Genomic DNA, 23232 nt, shown 5'->3' with positions numbered 1-23232 from the left:
GGTATATAGGTGGTGGTATATAGATGGTGGTGTGTAATAGTGGTATATAGATGGTGGTGTGTAATAGTGGTATATAGATGGTGGTGTGTAATAGTGGTATATAGATGGTGGTGTGTAATAGTGGTATATAGATGGTGGTGTGTAATAGTGGTATATAGATGGTAGCTGGTGTTATGTAGTAGTGGTACATAGATGTTAGGTGGTGGTGTGTAATAGTGGTGTATAGATGGTGGTGTGTAGTAGTGGTATATAGATGGTGGTGTGTAATAGTGGTATATAGATGGTGGTGTGTAGTAGTGGTATATAGATGGTGGTGTGTAATAGTGGTATATAGATGGTGGTGTGTAATAGTGGTATATAGTTGGTGGTGTGTAATAGTGGTATATAGATGGTGGTGTGTAGTAGTGGTATATAGATGGTGGTGTGTAGTAGTGGTATATAGATGGTGGTGTGTAATAGTGGTATATAGGTGGTGGTGTGTAATAGTGGTATATAGGTGGTGGTGTGTAATAGTGGTATATAGATGGTGGTGTGTAATAGTGGTATATAGATGGTGGTGTGTAATAGTGGTATATAGATGGTGGTGTGTAATAGTGGTATATAGATGGTGGTGTGTAATAGTGGTATATAGATGGTGGTGTGTAGTAGTGGTATATAGATGGTAGCTGGTGTTATGTAGTAGTGGTACATAGATGTTAGGTGGTGGTGTGTAATAGTGGTGTATAGATGGTGGTGTGTAATAGTGGTATATAGGTGGTGGTTTGTAACAGTCGTGTATAGATGTTAGTTGGTGGTGCAATTATTTCCTTTCCCCCTTCGTGGTTAGAGCGTTGGGCCAGTAACCGATCGGTTGCTGGATCGAATCCCAGAGCTGACAAGGTAAACATCTGTCGTTCTGCCCCAGAGCAAGGCAGTTAACCCACTGTTCCCCTGGCACTAAAGATGTGGATGTCGATTAAGGCAGCCCCCCCTGCACCTTTCTGATTCAGACGGGTTGGGTTAAATGCGGAAAGACACATTTCAGTTGAAGGCACTCAGTTGTACAACTGACTAGGTATCCCCATTTCCCTTTCCTTTTTCATTTTTGTATCACATAATGTAACGTGATTGAATTACAAGCAAACTGACAGTAGGTGGCGACATGCACAAACACAATGTGCAAACGCCTTGATACCAAAACAGAAGAAGAACCTTACCGCTCTTTTTTTTCTAAAGGGGGCACGGCGTGTGTCACGTTGCGTGGGACAGTCAGGAACACATTCACAATAATGTGGCAGAATCTTTGGAATTGGAAGTAACAGTCCTGTGAGTCCAAATGTTTACACTCTTTATGTTGCTAAATTTGATGGGAAATACAACACACATGGCAGAATTGCAATGCAGCGTTCAGTAGCTTGCTATAGCTAACGTTAGTTGTCTTGATTTAGCTAACGTAGCCCGTTCGACACTTTGCTAGGTAATTAAATGCACAGATCGCTGTTGACTAACTAACCTGACGTATTCGTTTAATTTGCTGTTCCGCTTGACTTGTCCATGTCTTGTTAACTAGCTAACGTAACGTTAAATACGTAGCTGAAGTGATACAGTTTTTGTCTTTGTGCAACACTATGTGTAACGTTCGCTGGCTGGTCAACCTCCAAAAGGGCTTGTTTAATGTCAAAATGAGTTAAACTCTAAACAGTTAATTTATCTAATCCAAAAAAAAGAGCCCTTATGCCGTGACATTGTGAATTCGCAATGCCGTGACCCGGATTCGAACCGGGGTTGCTGCGGCCACAACGCAGAGTACTAACCACTATACGATCACGGCGAGCTACCAGGGCCGTGTGGAAGGAGGGGATTCTTAGCTACTCAAACGTGCACATATTGCTACGCAGTGACGTATACACGCCCGCTAAACAGTTTCTCTGTTTTTTTCTTCTTCAAAAGCTCGTTCACGGATGTTTAGGAACAGGTGTCATTTGCTTGTTTGCTAATTAGCCAGTTCAAATCAATCAATGGAATTTTGAAATATTAGGATGAACAGTGTCAGAGTCCGCAGTATGTATGTATATATGAGATTGGATGTATAATCATTATGGACAGTAACGTTTTGTGTATACAGTATATAGTGTATCTGAAGAATACGTGGATATAATAGTATATGTAACGTTACAGCAATAGTTGAATAGGATGACATTAACTAGAATACAGTGTATATTCATGTGAAACGGGTACAACAATATGTAAACATTATTACATTGACCAGTGGGCCATGTACAAAGTCCTGCAGCCACTACGGTGCAGGGTTGAGTAACCGGCTAGTGACAGTGATTAAGTTTAGCTAAACAAACATTTTTGTTTTAGCCAGACTATAGTTACCCAGGAGGGGAAAAAAAGAGCCCATTTGCCGTGACATTGTGAATTCGCAATGCCGTGACCCGGATTCGAACCGGGGTTGCTGCGGCCACAACGCAGAGTACTAACCACTATACGATCACGGCGAGCTACCAGGGCTGTGCGCTAAGAAGGAGGAAAAGTCAATTTAACTGAAGCCTGGAGTGACGTGGACATGCGCAACCATTTCATTTGCATGCAAGTATTCACATTGTTGTCCAAGCCGTTGTAATATTTCACTCAATGTAATTGATTTAGTTTTGAGATGTATATAGTCTGCTACTATGCAAACAGTATCGTTTATTTGCATAGCTAACGTTAGCTAGTACTAGCAAAATATATATTTACATTTTATTTGTTTATTTAATCTCTATTTTATCATGGAGTCGTACTGAGACCAATATCTATTTTACAGATTAGCACTAAATTACAGAAATACACAACACGCATCAGAATACAAATGAAACGCAACTGTTTCAGTATGATATGTTAGATAAAGGAATAACGACAGACACCAATGCCAGGTTCAATAGCCTTGTTTGTGCATTGTACGAATGGCTACAACTGGAGTCCGGGGAACAGTCCGGCTAGTCGATTACCTATCAACTAGACTCCGTAACATCATCCTTTTCAATAGAAAGTGCAAACATAAAGGCATAACATTAAATTCTTAACAGTCAGGTCATAACAATAGAAAAAGCATTCCATTTCTTTTTTACTTCAGTTGTCATCTTCCTTTTTTAATTTCAATATAATTATTTAAGAACAAATATAGATTTTAATTAACCGAGGGCAAGTTAACAGTCCCTTGCTTACAGAGTAAGCCTGTCCGGTGGCTTGCACAGCCGACCCACCCGTGAGTATGTATTGGCTCTGACAGGGGTAGGATTAGGGGCACGAGCTGGAGAGCTTGGTGGGGTAGAAGCCTCACCTTCAGTTGGCCCATGTCTCAATTCTGCACCCCTTACCCTTAGGCCTGGACTGTGATCCAGCTCATCTAGGTGAGTGTATGGCGTGTTCTGGTTTGTCTGCTCTGCTACGCGCAGATCCACCCGATTTTGACGATAGAGGGAGCCACCAACATCCACCAGGTAAGAACGTGGTGCAACTCTCTGCAGGCATGTGCCCAGCCTCCAAAGTCCTGTGTGGTCTCCCGGCAGCGGTTTCATCCTTATCGTTTCACCCACCTCCAGCTCTGGTAGGTCCCGAGCAGTCCGGTCGTAGAAGCACTTAGCGAGCTGCTTTCTGTGACGCAGTTTGTCCGTGACGCCAACCATGACGCAGGGCTCAAGTAGCTTGTTAGCTACGGGGATGGTAGTCTTCAGACGTCTGGACAGAAGGCGTTGTGCTGGGCTGCTGTCCATGTTTTCAGTGGGTGTGTTCCTCCACTGTAAGATCGCTTTCCATGGGTCGTTGCTGTCGCGCAAGGCCCTGCTTAACAGGTTTTTGCAATCTTGACAGCTGATTCTGCCTTGCCATTTGCTTTTGGGTGTCTTGGAGAGGAGGTCACGTGGTCAAACTCCCATTCTGAGGCGAAACGCTTGAACAGTGCAGTGAATTGTGGGCCATTGTCCGTGATTACCTTGTCAGGCTGACCTTGCCTTGCAAACTGCGCCTTGCAGCGCTTTATGACCGTCTCTGCAGACAAGTCAGGGAGCAGTTCAATTTCCCAAAAGTCAGAGTAGTGATCAACGATGAGAAGATAGTCCTTTTGTCTGTGGCTGAATAAGTCCATGCTGACGATTTGCCAGGCCCTTGTGGGCAGTTTGTGTGACATCATGGTTTCCTTTTGCTGTTCATGAGCGTACTCGTTGCATGTGGTACAGTTGCTGACAAAGTCTTTAATTTCTGCTTGCATGTTTGGCCAGTATAATGTTTCACGAGCCTGGCGGTAGCATGCATCACCTCCAACGTGACTGGAGTGTATGCGGGTAAGCATCTCTGGACGTAGTGATTTGGGAATAATGACCTTCTGACCTCTGAACAAGACGCCATTTTGCACGCTGATCTCATCTCGAAAGGTCCAGTATTCTCTCACTGTGAAAGGTGTCTCCTCTTTCAGGTATGGCCAACCTGCGAGAGACATGGACTTCAGTGACTGTAGGCGTTCGTCCTTGTCAGTGTGTTGCCTTATCTGGGCTAGGCGGTGATCTGTGACGTTTAAGTAGTCTGCCTGATTGATCTGTTGAACATCTTGTTGTTCCTGCTGTAGCGAACAGGTGGCCTGCCGCTGATAGACAGTGCCTCTGCCTGTACATTGTGTTGTTGCCCTGCTCAGTGTGTCGCTGATGTACATCTCTGGTCCTGGCTTGTAAATGACCTTCAGGCTGTAGTTTTGCAGAGTCAGGAGCATGCTTTGAAGCCTCTTGGGCGCGTTGAGGAGAGGTTTACTGAATATGGCAATGAGTGGTTTGTGGTCCGTTTCATTGGTGATCAGCTCTCGCCCATATAAGTAGTGATGGAATCGCTGGCAGGAGAAGACGATGCTGAGGCACTCTTTCTCAATTTGTGCATAGTTTTGTTCGGTGGGGGTGAGCGCTCTCGAGGCAAACGCAACGGGCTGGCCTTCCTGCATAAGGCAGCATCCAAGTCCCCTTTGGCTGGAGTCGCTCTGGATTGTGACAGGCTTCATGACGTCGTAGTAGCACAACACTGGCATGGATGAAGCCAGAGATTTCATCTCCTCCACTGCGGCCTCGTGCTTGGGTAGCCAGTGCCATGGTGTGTCTTTGTCCAGCAACCGGCGCAGAGGCTCACAGACTGCTGATAGGTGTGGCATGAACTTTGCAAGATAGTTTGCAAAGCCGATGAGACGCTGTACTCCTTTTGCATCAGACGGGTTTGGCATGTAGAGGATCGCTCTGACCTTGTCTGGGTCCGGCTTCAGGCCTTTTGCCGAGAGAATGTGGCCATGGAAGTGGACATCTTTCACCTTGAACTGCAGCTTCTTCAGGCCAAGGCGAAGCTTAACTGATCGGCAGCGCTCCATCAGTGCCAGGAGCTTCACATCGTGGTCGCGTACTGCTTCTTCGTCTGTGTCACCACAGCCTACGATCAGGACATCATCTGCGATGGGTTCAATGCCCTTGAGCCCAGCCAGTAACTCGTGCTGCTTACGTTGGTATATCTCAGGCGCCACCGAGACACCAAACGGGAGCTTGAGCCAGCGTTTCCGACCCCAGGGGGTCCAGAAGGTAGTCATGAGGCTGCTTTCTTCATCAACCAGAAAGAAAAACATGCTCATAAATGAACATATTCATCAGTAATAAGGTCCTCAATCAGCTTTCTGAATTGACCTACCAAAACATCCAATTGAAGAACCATTAACAACTAAAAGGAGTTTTACCTAACTCAATAGAGACTGAAGGAATTTCCAATTAAACATCCCTGAGACTGGGGTGTGGTTTTACATGCAGCCTGGTTGAGACCAGTTGAAGAAAGCCTCTGAATTAGCAGTGAGTGATCAACACTATCGAAGTCTTTTCACAGGTCAATTAGAGGGCAGAACTATGTTGCCTTTATCCATACAATTAACACACAATTTACATATTTCATATCAACACTTACGTATGGTATATATATATATATAATTACCCATGTTGTATGCCAAGTATATATATACCAATGTTTGTTGTGTGTGTGTATATATAATTACCCATGTTTGTTGTATGCCAAATAGCTGTTTTATAGTAGTTTGAATGGCTAACAGTGGCTTTTTCTCAGGAGGATACTCCAGAGCTGTGATAATGAATGGAAAACTCATCCCCCATACTCCACTGGCTGTGGACTTCTGGCAGGTCAGGAAGTGTCCGCATGTCCGCCTGTTCTTCCTGTCCCATATGCACAGTGACCATACAGTGAGCCTGACCTCGACCTGGGCCAACAGACCAATCTACTGTTCACCGGTTACTGCCACACTGCTCAAACTCAAACTACAGGTGTGAAAGACAAAGTATCAATTATATTCTACATTAAACACACGGCAACATGAGGAATGTAGATATGGTATAAATTGTTTAAACTATTCTTGCTTGCCATTACCAATTCTTGAGCTAGCTATTGAAATATGAATGACTGTATACACCATAGCGTCAGTGGAGTCTGGTGAAGGGAGGACGGCTCATAGTAATAGCTGGAATGGAGCAATGGAATGGAGTGACAGAGACCATGTATTTGATGTATTTGATCCCATTCCACATATTCCGCTTCATCCATTACCATGAGCCCGTCCTCCCCAATTAAGGTGCCACCAACCACCCTGTGCGTAGCATCTACTTTTTTTTTTTTTTGCAAAAGTGTTGATTAGCTTTTAGGTGTGCTATACTTCAGTTTGTGATAAGGCCTCCTCTCCTCTTCCCTGTGTTCAGGTCAGAGAGAGATGGATCCATCCTCTAGAGGTGGGGGAACCCAACATGTTGCCTCTGGATGATATAGGCAAGGAGAGGTTGACCGTCACTCTCATGGATGCTAACCACTGTCCAGGGGCGGTCATGTTCCTGTTCCAAGGATACTTTGGCACCATACTCTACACTGGTGACTATTCTACACACCATACTCTACACTGGTGACTATTCTACACACCATACTCTACACTGGTGACTATTCTACACACCATACTCTACACTGGTGACTATTCTACACACCATACTCTACACTGGTGACTATTCTACACACCATACTCTACACTGGTGACTATTCTACACACCATACTCTACACTGGTGACTATTCTACACACCATACTCTACACTGGTGACTATTCTACACACCATACTCTACACTGGTGACTGTTCTACACACCATACTCTACACTGGTGACTATTCTACACACCATACTGCACATACTGCGCTGTATTTCAGTCTCTCTCTCTGACTAGTCAACTTTGGCATTTAGCCAGCCAATGAAGCGACACACAGATTGTACAATATTAGGAGGCAATATACACTGTTTATATATATATATATATATATATATATATCAGCAAAAAAACAGCAAAAAAAGAAACGTCCTCTCACTGCCAACTGTGTTTATTTTCAGCAAACTTAACATGTGTAAATATTTGTATGAACATAACAAGATTCAACAACTGAGACATAAACTGAACAAGTTCCACAGACATGTGACTAACAGAAATGTAATAATGTGTCCCTGAACAAGGGGAGGCAAAATCAAAAGTGCATATGGTGTGGCCACCAGCTGCATTATGTACTGCAGTGCATCTCCTCATGGACTGCACCAGATTTGCTAGTTCTTGCTGTGAGATGTTACCCCACTCTTCCACCAAGGCACCTGCAAGTTCCTGGACATTTCTGGGGGGAATGGCCCTCACCCTCCAATCCAACAGGTCCCAGACGTGCTCAATGAGATTGAGATCTGGGCTCTTTGCTGGCCATGGAGGAACACTGACATTCCTGTCTTGCAGGAAATCACACACAGAACGAGCAGTATGGCTGGTGGCATTGTCGTGCTGGAGGGTCATGTCAGGATGAGCCTGCAAGAAGGGTACCACATGAGGATGTCTTCCCTGTAACGCACAGCGTTGAGATTGCCTGCAATGACAACAAGCTCAGTCCGATGATGCTATGACACACCACCCCAGACCATGATGCACCCTCCACCTCCAAATCGATCCCGCTCCAGAATACAGTCCTCGGTGAAACGCTCGTTCCTTCGACGAGAAATGCAAATCCGACCATCACCCCTGGTGAGACGAAAACTCGTCTCGTCAGTGAAGTGCACTTTTTGACAGTCCTGTCTGGTCCAGCGACGGTGGGTTTGTGCCCATAGGCAACGTTGTTGCCGGCGATGTCTGGTGAGGACTTGCCTTACAACAGGCCTACAAGCCCTCAGTCCAGCCTATTGAGGACAGTGAGCACTGATAGAGGGATTGTGTGTTCCTGGTGTAACTCGGGCAGTTGTTGTTGCCATCCTGTACCTGTCCCGCAGGTGTGATGTTCGGATGTACCGATCCTGTGCTGGTGTTGTTACACATGGTCTGCCACTGCGAGGAGGATCAGCTGTCCTTCCTGTCTCCCTGTTGCTCTGTCTTAGGCGTCTCACAGTACAGACAATGCCATTTATTGCCCTGGCCACATCTGCAGTCCTCATGCCTTCTTGCAGCATGCCTAAGGCATGTTCACGCAGATGAGCAGGGACAATGGGTATCTTTCTTTTGGTGTTTTTCAGAGTCAGTAGAAAGGCCTCTTTAGTGTCCTATGTTTTCATAACTGTGACCTTAATTGCCTTGTGTCTGTAAGCTGTTCGTGTCTTCACGACCGTTCCACAGGTGCATGTTCATTAATTGTTTATGGTTCATGGGAAACAGTGTTTAAACCCTTTACAATGAAGCTCTGTGAAGTTATTTGGATTTGTACGAATTATCTTTGCAAGACAGGGTCCTGAAAAAGGGACGTTTTGTTTTTTGCTGAGTTTATACATGCATGCATACATACATACAGTTGAAGTCGGAAGTTTACATACACTTAGGTTGGAGTCATTAAAACTTGTTTTTCAACCACTCCACACATTTCTTGTTAACAAACTATAGTTTTGGCAAGATGGTGAGGACATCTACTTTGTGCATGACACAAGTCATTTTTCCAACAATTGTTTACAGACACATTATTTCACTTATAATTTACTGTGTCACAATACCAGTGGGTCAGAAGTTTACATACACTAAGTTGACTGTGCCTTTAAACAGCTTGGAAAATTCCAGAAAATTATGTCATGGCTTTAGAAGCTTCTGATAGGCTAATTGACATAATTTGATTCAATTGGAGGTTTACCTGTGGATGTATTTCAAGGCCTACCTTCAAACTCAGTGCCTCTTTGCTTGTCATGATGGTAAAATCAAAAGAAATCAGCCAAGACCTCAGAAAAAAATAGTTGACCTCCACAAGTCTGGTTCATCCTTGGGAGCAATTTCCAAACGCCTGAAGGTACCACATCCATCTGTACAAACAATATTACGCAAGTATAAACACCATGGGACCACGCAGCCGTCATACCGCTCAGGAAGGAGACGTGTTCTGTCTCCTAGAGATGAATGTACTTTGGTGCGAAAAGTGCAAATCAATCCCAGAACAACAGCAAAGGACCTCGTGAAGATGCTGGAGGAAACGGGTGCAAAAGTATCTGTATCCACTGTAAAACGAGTCCTATATCGACATAACCTGAAAGGCCGCTCAGCAAGAAAGAAGCCACTGCTCCAAAACCACCATAAAAAAGCCAGACTACGGTTTGCAACTGCACATGGGGACAAATATTGTACTTTTTGGAGAAATGTCCTCTGGTCTGATGAAACAAAAATAGAACTGTTTGGCCATAATGACCATTATTATGTTTGGAGGAAAAAGCGGGAGGCTTGCACGCCCAAGAACACCATCCCAACCGTGAAGCACAGGGGTGGCAGCATCATGCTGTGGGGGTGCTTTGCTGCAGGAGAGACTGGTGCACTTCACAAAATAGATGGTGTCATGAGGGAGGAAAATTGTGGATATATTGAAGCAACATCTCAAGACATCAGTCAGGAAGTTAAAGGCTTGGTCGCAAATGGGTCTTCCAAATGGACAATGACCCCAAGCATACTTCCAAAGTTGTGGCATAATGGCTTAAGGAGAACAAAGTCAAGGTATTGGAGTGGCCATCACAAAGCCCTGACCTCAATCCTATAGAAAATTTGTGGACAGAACTGAAAAAGCATGTGCGAGCAAGGAGACCTACAAACCTGACTCAGTTACACCAGCTCTATCAGGAATGGGCCAAAATTCACCCAACTTATTGCGGGAAGCTTGTAGAAGGCTTCCCGAAAAGTTTGACCCACTGGGAATGTGATGAAAGAAATAAAAGCTGAAATAAATCATTCTCTCTACTATTATTCAGAAATTTCACATTCTTAAAATAAAGTGGTGAACCTAACTGACCTAAGACTATACTTTTTACTAGGATTAAATGTCAGGAATTGTGAAAAAAAACGAGTTTAAATGTATTTGGCTAAGGTGTATGTAATCTTTCGACTTCAACAGTGTGCGTATATATATATATATATATATATATCTCAGTAGCTACTAAATAACATTTCCAGTGGCACACTGACTCACCTAATGATGAAGATGAAGCCATCAGCTAGTCACTGTGATGGCTGATGAGCTACATTGAAAAACAGTGCTGCTGTTTGCTCCAAACTGGGACTTGTTGAGAAAATGTGTTTCTATTGGTTCCACAGACAGATTATCGTCAGTAGGCGTTTTGCTTTCCAAACTGTACGTTTCCCCCCGTGATTGTATTTTGAAATCTGCAAAAGAAAAAACAGAAATAAAATCCAATAGATGGCAGTTCCCATTTTAAGTCAGGACTGGCATTCATTACTAGTGTACCCCAAGATGTTAACATTCAAATTGTATGAGTAAGAGGTTACAAACCCCTTCTGTGGATTATATTTCTATGGCCACAACTCAACAAGCTGTAGCCCATATTTGACGCACATGCTGCCCAAACTGCTGTGTTCCCTACTGTAGATATACCTGTAACTGCCGAAATGAAGGAAACACTTTAGTAAATCAGGAATAAAAAGTGTATGTTATGGTGTAGGGTGCATTTTCCTGGCACGGTTTAGGTCCACTTGTAAAGTCTATGCCAAGGAGCATTGAAGTTGTTCTGGCAGCTCGTTCAACACCCTTTATGAACCTTTATGTTGGTGTTTCCTTCATTTTGGCAGATACCTGTTTGTGCTTGTGATAAAACTTAATCCTCAGTGATTTAAAAAAAAAATTTATAAACAAATTTATCTAATTATGTGGTTGGATAAAACACATTTTTTAAATTATAATTACTTTTTTGTTATTATTTTGTCTCTTGGGCCGAGCCCCTGACATTTGACCCGTCATCTTTTTATTTATTATGCTAATCAGTTACCGTCGCCCAATCAAGGCAGGGCCCCCCCAGTTACCCACATGGGCCCCTAACCTCCTCTTCTCCCCCATCTGATGATTAGCAGAGCGGCAGGAGGCAGTAGCAGGCTGTCTACACTCTTTGAGAGCGGGTTCCTGAGTCTTCCTGTAGTTGACAGTTGCAGTAAAAAAAAAAAAACTCTTGAATATATTGTTTACAATATATACACTACACTGCTGCTATAACATCCTCCACTCTTCTGGGAAGGCTTTCCACTAGATGTTGGAACATTGCTGCTACAACAGCCTCCACTCTTCTGGGAAGGCTTTCCACTAGATGTTGGAACACTGCTGCTATAACTGCCTCCACTCTTCTGGGAAGGCTTTCCACTAGATGTTGGAACATTGCTGCTATAACAGCCTCCACTCTTCTGGGAAGGCTTTCCACTAGATGTTGGAACATTGCTGCTATAACATCCTCCACTCTTCTGGGAAGGCTTTCCACTAGATGTAGGAACATTGCTGCTATAACAGCCTCCACTCTTCAGGGAAGGCTCTCCACTAGATGTTGGAACATTGCTGCAAGGACTTGCTCCATTCAGCCACAAGAGCATTAGTGAGGTCGGGCACTGATGTTGGGCGATTAGGCCTGGCTCGTTCTTCCATACCGATCTCGACAAACCATTTCTGTTTGGACCTCGCTTTGTGCATGGGGGAATTGTCATGCTGAAACAGGAAAGAGCCTTCCACAAACTGTTGCCAGAAAGTTGGAAGCACGGAATCATCTAGAATGTCATTGTATGTTGATGCGTTATGATTTCCCTTCACTGGAACTAAGGGGAACAGTTCTTGTGCTGACGTTTCTTCCAGGGGCAGTTTGGATCTCGGTAGGGAGTGTTGCAACCGAGGACAGACAATTTTTACGTGCTTCAGCACTCGGCGGTCCTGTTCTGTGAGCTTGTGTGGTCTACCACTTCGCGGCTGAGCCGTTGTTGCTCCTAGACGTTTCCACTTTACAATAACATCACTTACAGTTGACCGGGGCAGCTCTAGCAGGGCAGAAATTTGACGAACTGACTTGTTGGAATGTTGGCATCCAACGATTGTGGCACGTTAAAAGTCACTGAGCTCTTAAGGCTATTCTACTGCCAATGTTTGTCTATGGAGATCGCATGGCTGTGTGCTCTATTTTTATAAACCTGACAGCAATGGGTGTGTAGCTGAAATTCTGAAGAGTATGTTCCTTCTCTGTCTTTCCAGGAGATTTTCGCTACACTCCATCCATGCTGCGTGAGCCGTGTCTAAGGACCAACACCACTATAGATGTCCTGTACCTGGATAACACTAACTGTGACCCCACACGCACCCTGCCCTCCAGACAACGAGCCACTCAGCAGATCAAAGAGATCATCCGTAGCCAGCCCAAGCACAATGTTGTCATTGGTGAGACAGAGGCTTTTAACTGTTAAGCTACTCGTTTTTGTGTAGTGTGTGGGTATTATATATACTGACCCCCCCATACCCTAGGTTTATCTGAACTGACACTCTCCCCATACCCTAGGTTTATCTGAACTGACACTCCCCCATACCCTAGGTTTATCTGAACTGACCCCACTCCTGGTGGTATAGAGATGCAGTAGATCATGTTATATATATATGCATGTGTGTTGTGTGTTGTCTGCAGGCCTCTATACTCTGGGTAAGGAGTCTCTATTGGTACAGCTGGCCATGGAGTTTAAGACCTGGATTGAAGTGTCCATCGAGAGACTAAAGACTCTCAGAGCCCTGGAGCTACCAGATGTCTTCACCACTGAGCCAGGAGCGGGTCGGATCAGGGCTGTGGACCAGTCAGAGATCCGCTCCACCAACCTCCTCCGTTGGAACAGGGAACACCCCACCCTGGCCATCCTGCCCACCAGCAGACCCCTGGTCTCCTTCCACCCTAATGTTCATGTGGTGCCTTACTCTGACCACTCCTCCTACCAGGTAGGGATGAGTTCAACATTGACCACTCCTCCTACCAGGTAGGGATGAGTTCAACATTGACCACTCCTCCTACCAGGTGGGGATGAGGTCAACATTGACCACTCCTCCTACCAGGTAGGGATGAGGTCAACATTGACCACTCCTCTTACCAGGTGGGGATGAGGTCAACATTGTAGTAAAATTATTACATTATCATTACTTTTCTGTACATTTTTCGGTATGACAGCTTTTGAAAAAGGTGCTGTAATTTTTGTACAACATAGTTAAGGAGTCCCGTCTAGTCCAGCTGGCCATGGAGTTTAAGACCCGTCCCAAAATTACAGCACCAAAAGGTGTCTTCTTGAAACTATGACAACGGATGCTCAGAGGTCAAATCGTGTATACAGGAGTTATCGTAATTTTTCATACAGCGTTGAACTCTACACCAGATACGAGAAACCAGAGAATAGTTCAGAAGATGAATTACCATCCCAGAGAGGCAGGTGGCCTAGTGGTTAGAGTGTAGGGGTGGCAGGTAGCCTAGTGGTTAGAGTGTAGAGGCGGCAGGTAGCCTAGTGGTTAGAGTGTAGGGGTGGCAGGTAGCCTAGTGGTTAGAGTGTAGAGGTGGCAGGTGGCCTAGTGGTTAGAGTGTAGAGGTGGCAGGTGGCCTAGTGGTTAGAGTGTAGAGGCGGCAGGTGGCCTAGTGGTTAGAGTGTAGAGGCGGCAGGTAGCCTAGTGGTTAGAGTGTAGAGGTGGCAGGTAGCCTAGTGGTTAGAGTGTAGAGGCGGCAGGTAGCCTAGTGGTTAGAGTGTAGAGGCGGCAGGTAGCCTAGTGGTTAGAGTGTAGAGGCGGCAGGTAGCCTAGTGGTTAGAGTGTAGGGGCGGCAGGTAGCCTAGTGGTTAGAGTGTAGGGGCGGCAGGTAGCCTAGTGGTTAGAGTGTAGGGGCGGCAGGTAGCCTAGTGGTTAGAGTGTAGGGGCGGCAGGTAGCCTAGTGGTTAGAGTGTAGGGGCGGCAGGTAGCCTAGTGGTTAGAGTGTAGGGGCGGCAGGTAGCCTAGTGGTTAGAGTGTAGGGGCGGCAGGTAGCCTAGTGGTTAGAGTGTAGGGGCGGCAGGTAGCCTAGTGGTTAGAGTGTAGGGGCGGCAGGTAGCCTAGTGGTTAGAGTGTAGGGGCGGCAGGTAGCCTAGTGGTTAGAGTGTAGGGGCGGCAGGTAGCCTAGTGGTTAGAGTGTAGGGCGGCAGGTAGCCTAGTGGTTAGAGTGTAGGGGCGGCAGGTAGCCTAGTGGTTAGAGCGTAGGGGCGGCAGGTAGCCTAGTGGTTAGAGTGTAGGGGCGGCAGGTAGCCTAGTGGTTAGAGCGTAGGGGCGGCAGGTAGCCTAGTGGTTAGAGCGTAGGGGCGGCAGGTAGCCTAGTGGTTAGAGCGTAGGGCGGCAGGTAGCCTAGTGGTTAGAGCGTAGGGGGGCAGGTAGCCAGTGGTTAGAGCGTAGGGGCGGCAGGTAGCCTAGTGGTTAGAGCGTAGGGGCGGCAGGTAGCCTAGTGGTTAGAGCGTAGGGGCGGCAGGTAGCCTAGTGGTTAGAGCGTAGGGGCGGCAGGTAGCCTAGTGGTTAGAGTGTAGGGGCGGCAGGTAGCCTAGTGGTTAGAGTGTAGGGGCGGCAGGTAGCCTAGTGGTTAGAGTGTAGGGGCGGTTGTTGAAGTTCAGACCCAGGGCCCCGAGCTTAATGATGAGTTTGGAGGGTACTATGGGATTGAAGGCTGAGCTGTAGTCAATGAACAGATGGGATAGGCCAGTGTACAGTGCGATGGCGTACAATTTGTGCCATGCAATGAGGATAGCTGGACCACCTACTGAAACGTGCTATGCCATGTGAATCAGGTGAAAAGGAGTACCACTATAATGTTTTTTTTTTTTTTAAGTTTCTTAACTAATAAATGAGTTTCCCATAAAAAAAATATAGTAAGAGGTATGTATACTTACATCAAACGAAAATCAATGTTTGTGTCATATTGCACAGAATACTGCATAGTGTACACAGAACAATGAAATGCTTAAAGGCACTGTTGAGATTTGAACTCAGGAGCTCCTGTTTACTAGCTAAGCCACAGTACCAATACATGTATTGTCTTTTCACAGGGGTCAAAAGCCACACATTTTAAAATAGTCAACTCTGAGTTCAACTTGGGATACGCAGTAACACCGAAGTAGCTCACCTTTTAGCCAGGTACATATCTATGGCAACGAATCCTTCAGAACTAACCTGCTCCGGGGCAGGCTAACTCGGGGCTAATTTCATTGATACTGAATTAAGTGAGTGAGCCATGAGTTGAGGGCCAATTTAAATCGCAGAGTCATCTGCCCCCCGTTCACCTGCTAGTCTGAACTCTGAAATTTCCCGACTTGCTAACTGGTTGTAGTGATACACGTGCCATGTTTAAAAAAATAACATTTCGGAGTTTCCTAGTTACGACTAGCACTCATTAGTTTCCTAGTTACGACTAGCACTCATTAGTTTCCTAGTTACGACTAGCACTCATTAGTTTCCTAGTTACGACTAGCACTCATTAGTTTCCTAGTTACGACTAGCACTCATTAGTTTCCTAGTTTAGCACTCATTAGTTTCCTAGTTACGACTAGCACTCATTCGTTTCCTAGTTACGACTAGCACTCATTAGTTTCCTAGTTACGACTAGCACTCATTACTAGTTACGACTAGCACTCATTAGTTTCTAGTTACGACTAGCACTCATTAGTTTCCTAGTTACGACTAGCACTCATTAGTTTCCTAGTTACGACTAGCACTCATTCGTTTCCTAGTTACGACTAGCACTCATTCGTTTCCTAGTTACGACTAGCACTCATTCGTTTCCTAGTTACGACTAGCACTCATTCGTTTCCTAGTTACGACTAGCACTCATTCGTTTCCTAGTTACGACTAGCACTCATTCGGCAATCATCCCCTTCATTTGACGAAGACGACTGATTTTAAATATTTTTTTCATCAAATGTTTTTTTTGTGTGTGTGTTTAAAAAGTGGTAATGTTAGAAGCATCACATTACAGCATTTGCTTTCCAAATTGTGCATTTTTTTTTCATACAATTTGTAATTTTAGAATTTTGCTTAAAGTCAAAATGACAGCTGCAAACCATAATCCATAGATGGTAGAATCCCATTCAAGTCAAGACTGAAAACCATTGCTAGTGTACCGTAGTGTACCCATGAGTTTAACAGTCAAATGGACAGCTCTGAATGTTCCAAAACCCTTCTATGGGTTATATGTCTATGGCCACAACTCAACAAGCTGTTCCACAGAGAGAAGGAGGAGCGGTAGGAGGCTGTTCCACAGAGAGAAGGAGCAGCAATATGAAGCTGTTCCACAGAGAGAAGGAGGAGCAGCAATAGGAAGCTGTTCCACAGAGAGAAGGAGCAGCGATAGGAAGCTGTTCCACAGAGAGAAGAAGGAGCAGCGATAGGAAGCTGTTCCACAGAGAGAAGAAGGAGCAGCGATAGGAAGCTGTTCCACAGAGAGAAGAAGGAGCAGCGATAGGAAGCTGTTCCACAGAGAGAAGAAGGAGCAGCGATAGGAAGCTGTTCCACAGAGAGAAGAAGGAGCAGCGATAGGAAGCTGTTCCACAGAGAGAAGAAGGAGCAGCGATATGAAGCTGTTCCACAGAGAGAAGGAGTAGCGATATGAAGCTGTTCCACAGAGAGAAGGAGGAGCAATATGAAGCTGTTCCACAGAGAGAAGGAGGAGCAATAGGAAGCTGTTCCACAGAGAGAAGGAGGAGCAATAGGAAGCTGTTCCACAGAGAGGAGCAATAGGAAGCTGTTCCACAGAGAGAAGAAGCAATATGAAGCTGTTCCACAGAGAGAAGGAGCAATATGAAGCTGTTCCACAGAGAGAAGGAGCAATAGGAAGCTGTTCCACAGAGAGAAGGAGCAATATGAAGCTGTTCCACAGAGAGAAGGAGCAATAGGAAGCTGTTCCACAGAGAGAAGAAGGAGCAATATGAAGCTGTTCCACAGAGAGAAGAAGGAGCAATAGGAAGCTGTTCCACAGAGAGAAGGAGAAGAAGCTGTTCCACAGAGAGAAGGAGCAATAGGAAGCTGTTCCACAGAGAGAAGAAGGAGCAATAGGAAGCTGTTCCACAGAGAGAAGAAGGAGCAATATGAAGCTGTTCCACAGAGAGAAGAAGGAGCAATATGAAGCTGTTCCACAGAGAGAAGGAGGAGCAATAGGAAGCTGTTCCACAGAGAGAAGGAGGAGCAATAGGAAGCTGTTCCACAGAGAGAAGGAGCAATAGGAAGCTGTTCCACAGAGAGAAGGAGGAGCAGCAATACGAGGCTGTTCCACAGAGAGAAGGAGCAATAGGAAGCTGTTCCACAGAGAGAAGGAGCAGCAATATGAAGCTGTTCCACAGAGAGAAGGAGCAATAGGAAGCTGTTCCACAGAGAGAAGGGGCAATAAGAAGCTGTCCCACAGAGAGAAGGGGCAATAGGAAGCTGTCCCACAGAGAGAAGGGGCAATAGGAAGCTGTCCCACATAGAGAAGGGGCAATAGGAAGCTGTTCCACAGAGAGAAGGAGCAATAGGAAGCTGTTCCACAGAGAGAAGGAGCAATAGGAAGCTGTTCCACAGAGAGGAGCAATAGGAAGCTGTTCCACAGAGAGAAGGAGCAATAGGAAGCTGTTCCACAGAGAGAAGGAGCAATAGGAAGCTGTTCCACAGAGAGAAGGAGCAATAGGAAGCTGTTCCACAGAGAGAAGGAGCAGCAATAGGAAGCTGTTCCACAGAGAGAAGGAGGAGCGGTAGGCATTAACGATAAGTAATCAAATAAAAACAGCATTTCTTCTAAAAGCCTTTTTCACACCATACCCTGCTGGATTTGCAAGATAACTTTTCTTTCATTTTGATTTCAGCAGGAATTAAAATGTGGCACTGACTCGCCCATGGATTGATGTTTCAGCATCAAATCAAATCAAATTTTATTGTCTCAATGAAGTGTTTGGCGTTCGACTAGCCACATGAGACATGCACGCACAGTTACAAGCCAGTTGGCTGCAGGCGGACGAGCAATATCCACCACCGTAGTATAGCTGAAACCTGACCTGGAATGTGAAGCTAACTGAAGCTGGCTAGCTTTATTAAAGCCTGAGTAGACCTAGCTTGCTTCGTAGAATACCACTCTGGTGGACAAATGCCAGAGTTGTTTAATTACCCAGTGAGTTAGATTACATTTAGCCAAACTGGTTAGATTACACTGGTTAGATTACATTTACCCAAACTGGTTAGATTACACTGGTTAGATTACATTTAGCCAAACTGTTTAGATTACACTGGTTAGATTACATTTAGCCACACTGGTTAGATTACATTTAGCCACACTGGTTAGATTACATTTAGCCACACTGGTTAGATTACATTTAGCCACACTGGTTAGATTACATTTAGCCACACTGGTTAGATTACACTGGTTAGATTACATTTAGCCACACTGGTTAGATTACATTTAGCCACACTGGTTAGATTACACTGGTTAGATTACATTTATCCATACTGGTTAGATTACACTGGTTAGATTACATTTTTCCATACTGGTTAGATTACACCAGGGATGGGCAACTGGTGGCCCGCGTACCCCACTTATTTTAGGCCTGCCTTTTGGAACTCTGTCAGGGTCTCAATTGATTGTTGAGAGTTAGAATAGTAGAATTCACAAGGTGCGATTTCAAAATGTGGTTGTGCATCAGCAGTCACTTAATTATCCCATGTCAGCTACATTTTGTTTCCGATTGGTAGGTCCATCTAGAGGCTGGCTATATAAACTTGTAGTGAGCATGGTTGAATTACCGACCTAGGTGGGGCCCATTTGATAATCTGTTATCATATTAAAACGGCAAACATTTGCCTCCACCCTATAGCAAAATGTGTAAAATTGCAGTAAATTAGCTGTAAAACTGCACATTTTTCTCTCCGCTGCATGGCAAAATGTGTAGAATTGCAGTAAATTTCTCATAAAATTGCTAAATCTTCTCTCTGACTCATGGCAAAATGTGTAGAATTGCAGTAAATTTCTCATAAAATTGCTAAATCTTCTCTCTGACTCATGGCAAAATGTGTAGAATTGCAGTAAATTTCTCATAAAATTGCTAAATCTTCTCTCTGACTCATGGCAAAATGTGTAGAATTGCAGTAAATTTCTCATAAAATTGCTAAATCTTCTCTCTGACTCATGGCAAAATGTGTAGAATTGCAGTAAATTTCTCATAAAATTGCTAAATCTTCTCTCTGCCTCATGGCAAAATGTGTAGAATTGCAGTAAATTTCTCATAAAATTGCTAAATCTTCTCTCTGCCTCATTGCAAAATGTGTAGAATTGCAGTAAATTTCTCATAAAATTGCTAAATCTTCTCTCTGCCTCATTGCAAAATGTGTAGAATTGCAGTAAATTTCTCATAAAATTGCTAAATCTTCTCTCTGCCTCATGGCAAAATGTGTAGAATTGCAGTAAATTTCTCATAAAATTGCTAAATCTTCTCTCTGCCTCATGGCAAAATGTGTAGAATTGCAGTAAATTTCTCATAAAATTGCTAAATCTTCTCTCTGCCTCATTGCAAAATGTGTAGAATTGCAGTAAATTTCTCATAAAATTGCTAAATCTTCTCTCTGCCTCATTGCAAAATGTGTAGAATTGCAGTAAATTTCTCATAAAATTGCTAAATCTTCTCTCTGCCTCATTGCAAAATGTGTAGAATTGCAGTAAATTTCTCATAAAATTGCTAAATCTTCTCTCTGACTCATGGCAAAATGTGTAGAATTGCAGTAAATTTCTCATAAAATTGCTAAATCTTCTCTCTGCCTCATGGCAAAATGTGTAGAATTGCAGTAAATTTCTCATAAAATTGCTAAATCTTCTCTCTGACTCATGGCAAAATGTGTAGAATTGCAGTAAATTTCTCATAAAATTGCTAAATCTTCTCTCTGCCTCATTGCAAAATGTGTAGAATTGCAGTAAATTTCTCATAAAATTGCTAAATCTTCTCTCTGCCTCATTGCAAAATGTGTAGAATTGCAGTAAATTTCTCATAAAATTGCTAAATCTTCTCTCTGCCTCATTGCAAAATGTGTAGAATTGCAGTAAATAAATAAAACTTTTTAAAGCAGATTTTCTCGGTCTTCGCTGTCACGAAAAGGCCCCTCATGAGTTCTGTGTTGTGGCCCCCCCCACCCCCCATCAAAGTTGCCCATCCCTGGATTACACAGTCAAGTTGCAATTCATTCAAAAAATAACCCTTATGCTATGCAATGCCTTGACCCAGATTCGAACTAGAGTTTCTGCGGCCACAATGCAGAGTATTAACCACTATACAATCGCAACAAGCTACCAGGATATTAGGTTTAATAGCTCAAACCTGCAGTGGTTTAACCTTTTGTATGGCTCTGCATGCAAGGAGCGGTCCAAGACCATTTAAGATATTAAACTGGTTCTGTCTTGATGTCCCATCGAGAAACTAGTGTACAGACACCCTTGATTTAATTTAAATGTATTTATGTAACTCATCCCTCCTTCCTACCAGGAACTGGAGGACTTTGTCTCGGCCCTGCAGCCCACCTCCCTGGTCCCCATCGTGGGCAGGCTTACCTCTGGCATCCCCTCCTTCTCTGCCCTGCTGCCTAGGAGAAAACACCACGACGTTCTGGTTCCCGAGTCAGTCCGGCACTATATGAAGGGCCGGCCTGAGTTGCAGGTTCAAGACCCTGGTCAGTCCAGCTTCCTGGGTTACAGTAACCTGCTGCGGAGGCCTATCCGACCCCCTCCACCCAGAGGGGTGGTGTTTGAGTCCCCCCCTAAGGCCCCCTCCAGGCCTGGGTCGGTGGCGGACGAAGCCTGGGAGACAGGGTCCATGGAGCATCCTCATCAGGAGGAAGAGATGGACATAGAGATGGATGCAGAAAAAGATGGAGAAGATTCAGACTGTATACTGATGGATCTCAGTAAAGACCACAGCCCTACCACAGACATAGGGCCCAGCTCCAACCCCAACCCCAGCCTGACCGGAGACCCTAACCCCAGCCTGACCAGAGACCCCAACCCCAGCCTGACCAGAGACCCCAGCCTCAGGAGAGCCCCATGGAGCCTGAATCTGGTCCACAAGGTCTCAGAGAACCTGGATTTGGAGGAGAGTGTCCCTTTCAGTCTATTCACCCAGAGTAACTTTACACTCATGGAGGTCCTGAGAAACACTGCCATTTCACTGAGACCCAGAGCTGTGAGAGAGGAGACCCATCCTCAGTATTTGCCTCGTGACAATGACAATATGGCCGCTGAAAACTGTAACTTCAACGAAGTGTCAGTTAACATAACCAGTTCCCACAATGGAAACCCAGACCAGGAGATAGAATGTCTTCCATTACCACTTCTTAGCCTGAGCCCCTGTTCCAGTGACAGTACCTGTGTGAACACTAGTGACACCACTGACACACATACACAACCTGAACCTCCAGAAGACTGTGAGATGTCTCTTCTGCGGTCCCTCCCTTTCTCCGAGGAGGACGTGTCTGTCTCTGGTTGCTATAGGAACACTCTTCTTGACCGGAGCTTTTTGGAAAAGTTCAGCCTCTCTCCTTTAGATTTGAAGTAGGGTGTAGTTGCCCAAGCCAGTTTTTCGATTTTTCTCCACTAATGGTAAAGGGTATGATTGGGAGAGGTGAAGCTGATCCTAGATCTGTACCTATAGCAGTCTTCAGTTCCACTCTGCTGTGGAGAGGTACCTTAGCTGCTGACGCCCGACAGAGACAGAGGACAATGTGAATACTAACGTGTCAACGGTCTTTCCTCCACTTGTACTGTTTTTGTAATTTATTTTTTGCTATGTCAGATGGAGATTTTCCATTTAAGTTTGTTGTTTTTTGGTTCAGGACTAGGCTTAATCTGTGTCTGGGGAAACTGGCCTGTTATGTTGACTTTAAGAAGTGCTTATTTCAGTGTCATTTTAATTTCTGACATGATTGGTGTTTATACAGGTGCAGTATTTACTCAGCTCTCACCTACTCTATGTTATGGCTAGGTTGTAGGTTGCATGGATTCATTCCATTCCCCGTAATGTGCCACAGTGATTGAACCATGTTTTTAAGGATTTATTCCCCGTAATGTGCCACAGTGATTGAACCATGTTTTTAAGGATTTATTCCCCGTAATGTGCCACATTGATTGAACCATGTTTTAAATGTGACTCATTGGTGAAAGGCTTCATCCTGTAGCCAATGTATTCTATGCCTTTTAACCCATCTCACAGTTGATTATATATATATATATATATATATATATATATATATATATATAATATGTAATGTACACTGAGTATACCCAAACATTAGGAACACCTTCCCCCTTGACTGGTGTCAAGCTCCCTGCCATCCAGGACCTATATGTCAGACAGAGGAAAGCCCGAAAAACTGCCTAAGACTCCAGCCACCAAAGCCTTAGACTGTTCATTCTGGTACCACCCAGTACCGCCTGGTGCATCGGCTCCCATGACAACAGGCGCTGAGACAGCTTCTACCCCCAAGCCATTAGACTGCTAAATAGTTAATTAAATGGTTACCCAGACTATCTGCACTGACCTCATCTTGTACTGATTCTATGCACACTCACAAGACTATACACTGTGTTGCCCTCAAAACAAGCCTCAATTTGTCGGGGCATGAACTCTACAAGGTGTTGTAAGCATTCCACAGGGATGCTGACCCATGTTGACTCCAATGCTTCCTACAGTTGTGTCAAGTTGGCTAGATGTCCTTTGGGTGGTGGATGACTTTTGATCCACACGAGAAACTGTTGAGCGTGAAAATCCCAGAAGCGTTGCAGTTCTTGACACAAACAGGTGTGTCTGTTCAAAGACACTTCAATGTTTAGTCTTCCCCGTTCACCCTCTGAATGGCACACAGACACAATCCATGTCTCAACTGTCTCATGGCTTACAAATCCTTCTTTATTCTCCTCCCCTTCA

At 44.6% G+C, this 23232-nt stretch overlaps 1 protein-coding gene and 2 non-coding genes across 5 annotated transcripts; 1 reads left to right on the top strand and 2 right to left on the bottom strand.

Moving 5' to 3' along the window:
- The first annotated feature begins 1208 nt into the window (after positions 1 to 1208).
- dclre1b (DNA cross-link repair 1B) lies at positions 1209 to 23026 on the top strand. Of its 3 annotated transcripts, XM_024376359.2 has the most exons (7): positions 1209 to 1305; positions 2347 to 2574; positions 6100 to 6314; positions 6744 to 6909; positions 12527 to 12709; positions 12951 to 13252; positions 20800 to 23026. In XM_024376359.2, the coding sequence occupies exons 3-7, from the start codon at positions 6123 to 6125 to the stop codon at positions 21862 to 21864; spliced, it is 1908 nt and encodes a 635-aa protein (XP_024232127.1). In that variant the 5' UTR covers positions 1209 to 1305; positions 2347 to 2574; positions 6100 to 6122; the 3' UTR covers positions 21865 to 23026. The 3 variants fall into 3 exon arrangements, with proteins under 3 accessions (XP_024232127.1, XP_024232126.1, XP_024232128.1); XM_024376358.2 differs by lacking the exon at positions 2347 to 2574; XM_024376360.2 differs by lacking the exons at positions 1209 to 1305; positions 2347 to 2574 and adding an exon at positions 5589 to 5831.
- trnah-gug lies at positions 1739 to 1810 on the bottom strand. Its single transcript has one exon. It is a non-coding gene; the product is annotated as a tRNA-His (tRNA).
- On the bottom strand, positions 2412 to 2483 carry trnah-gug. Its single transcript has one exon. It is a non-coding gene; the product is annotated as a tRNA-His (tRNA).
- Positions 23027 to 23232: the final 206 nt, after the last annotated feature.

The sequence above is a fragment of the Oncorhynchus tshawytscha genome, linkage group LG16, assembly GCF_018296145.1.
Source record: "Oncorhynchus tshawytscha isolate Ot180627B linkage group LG16, Otsh_v2.0, whole genome shotgun sequence".
In the NCBI taxonomy this organism is placed as follows: domain Eukaryota; kingdom Metazoa; phylum Chordata; class Actinopteri; order Salmoniformes; family Salmonidae; genus Oncorhynchus; species Oncorhynchus tshawytscha.
The sequence above is the reverse complement of the archived record's forward strand: the minus strand, read 5'-3'. Positions and strand labels throughout refer to the sequence as shown.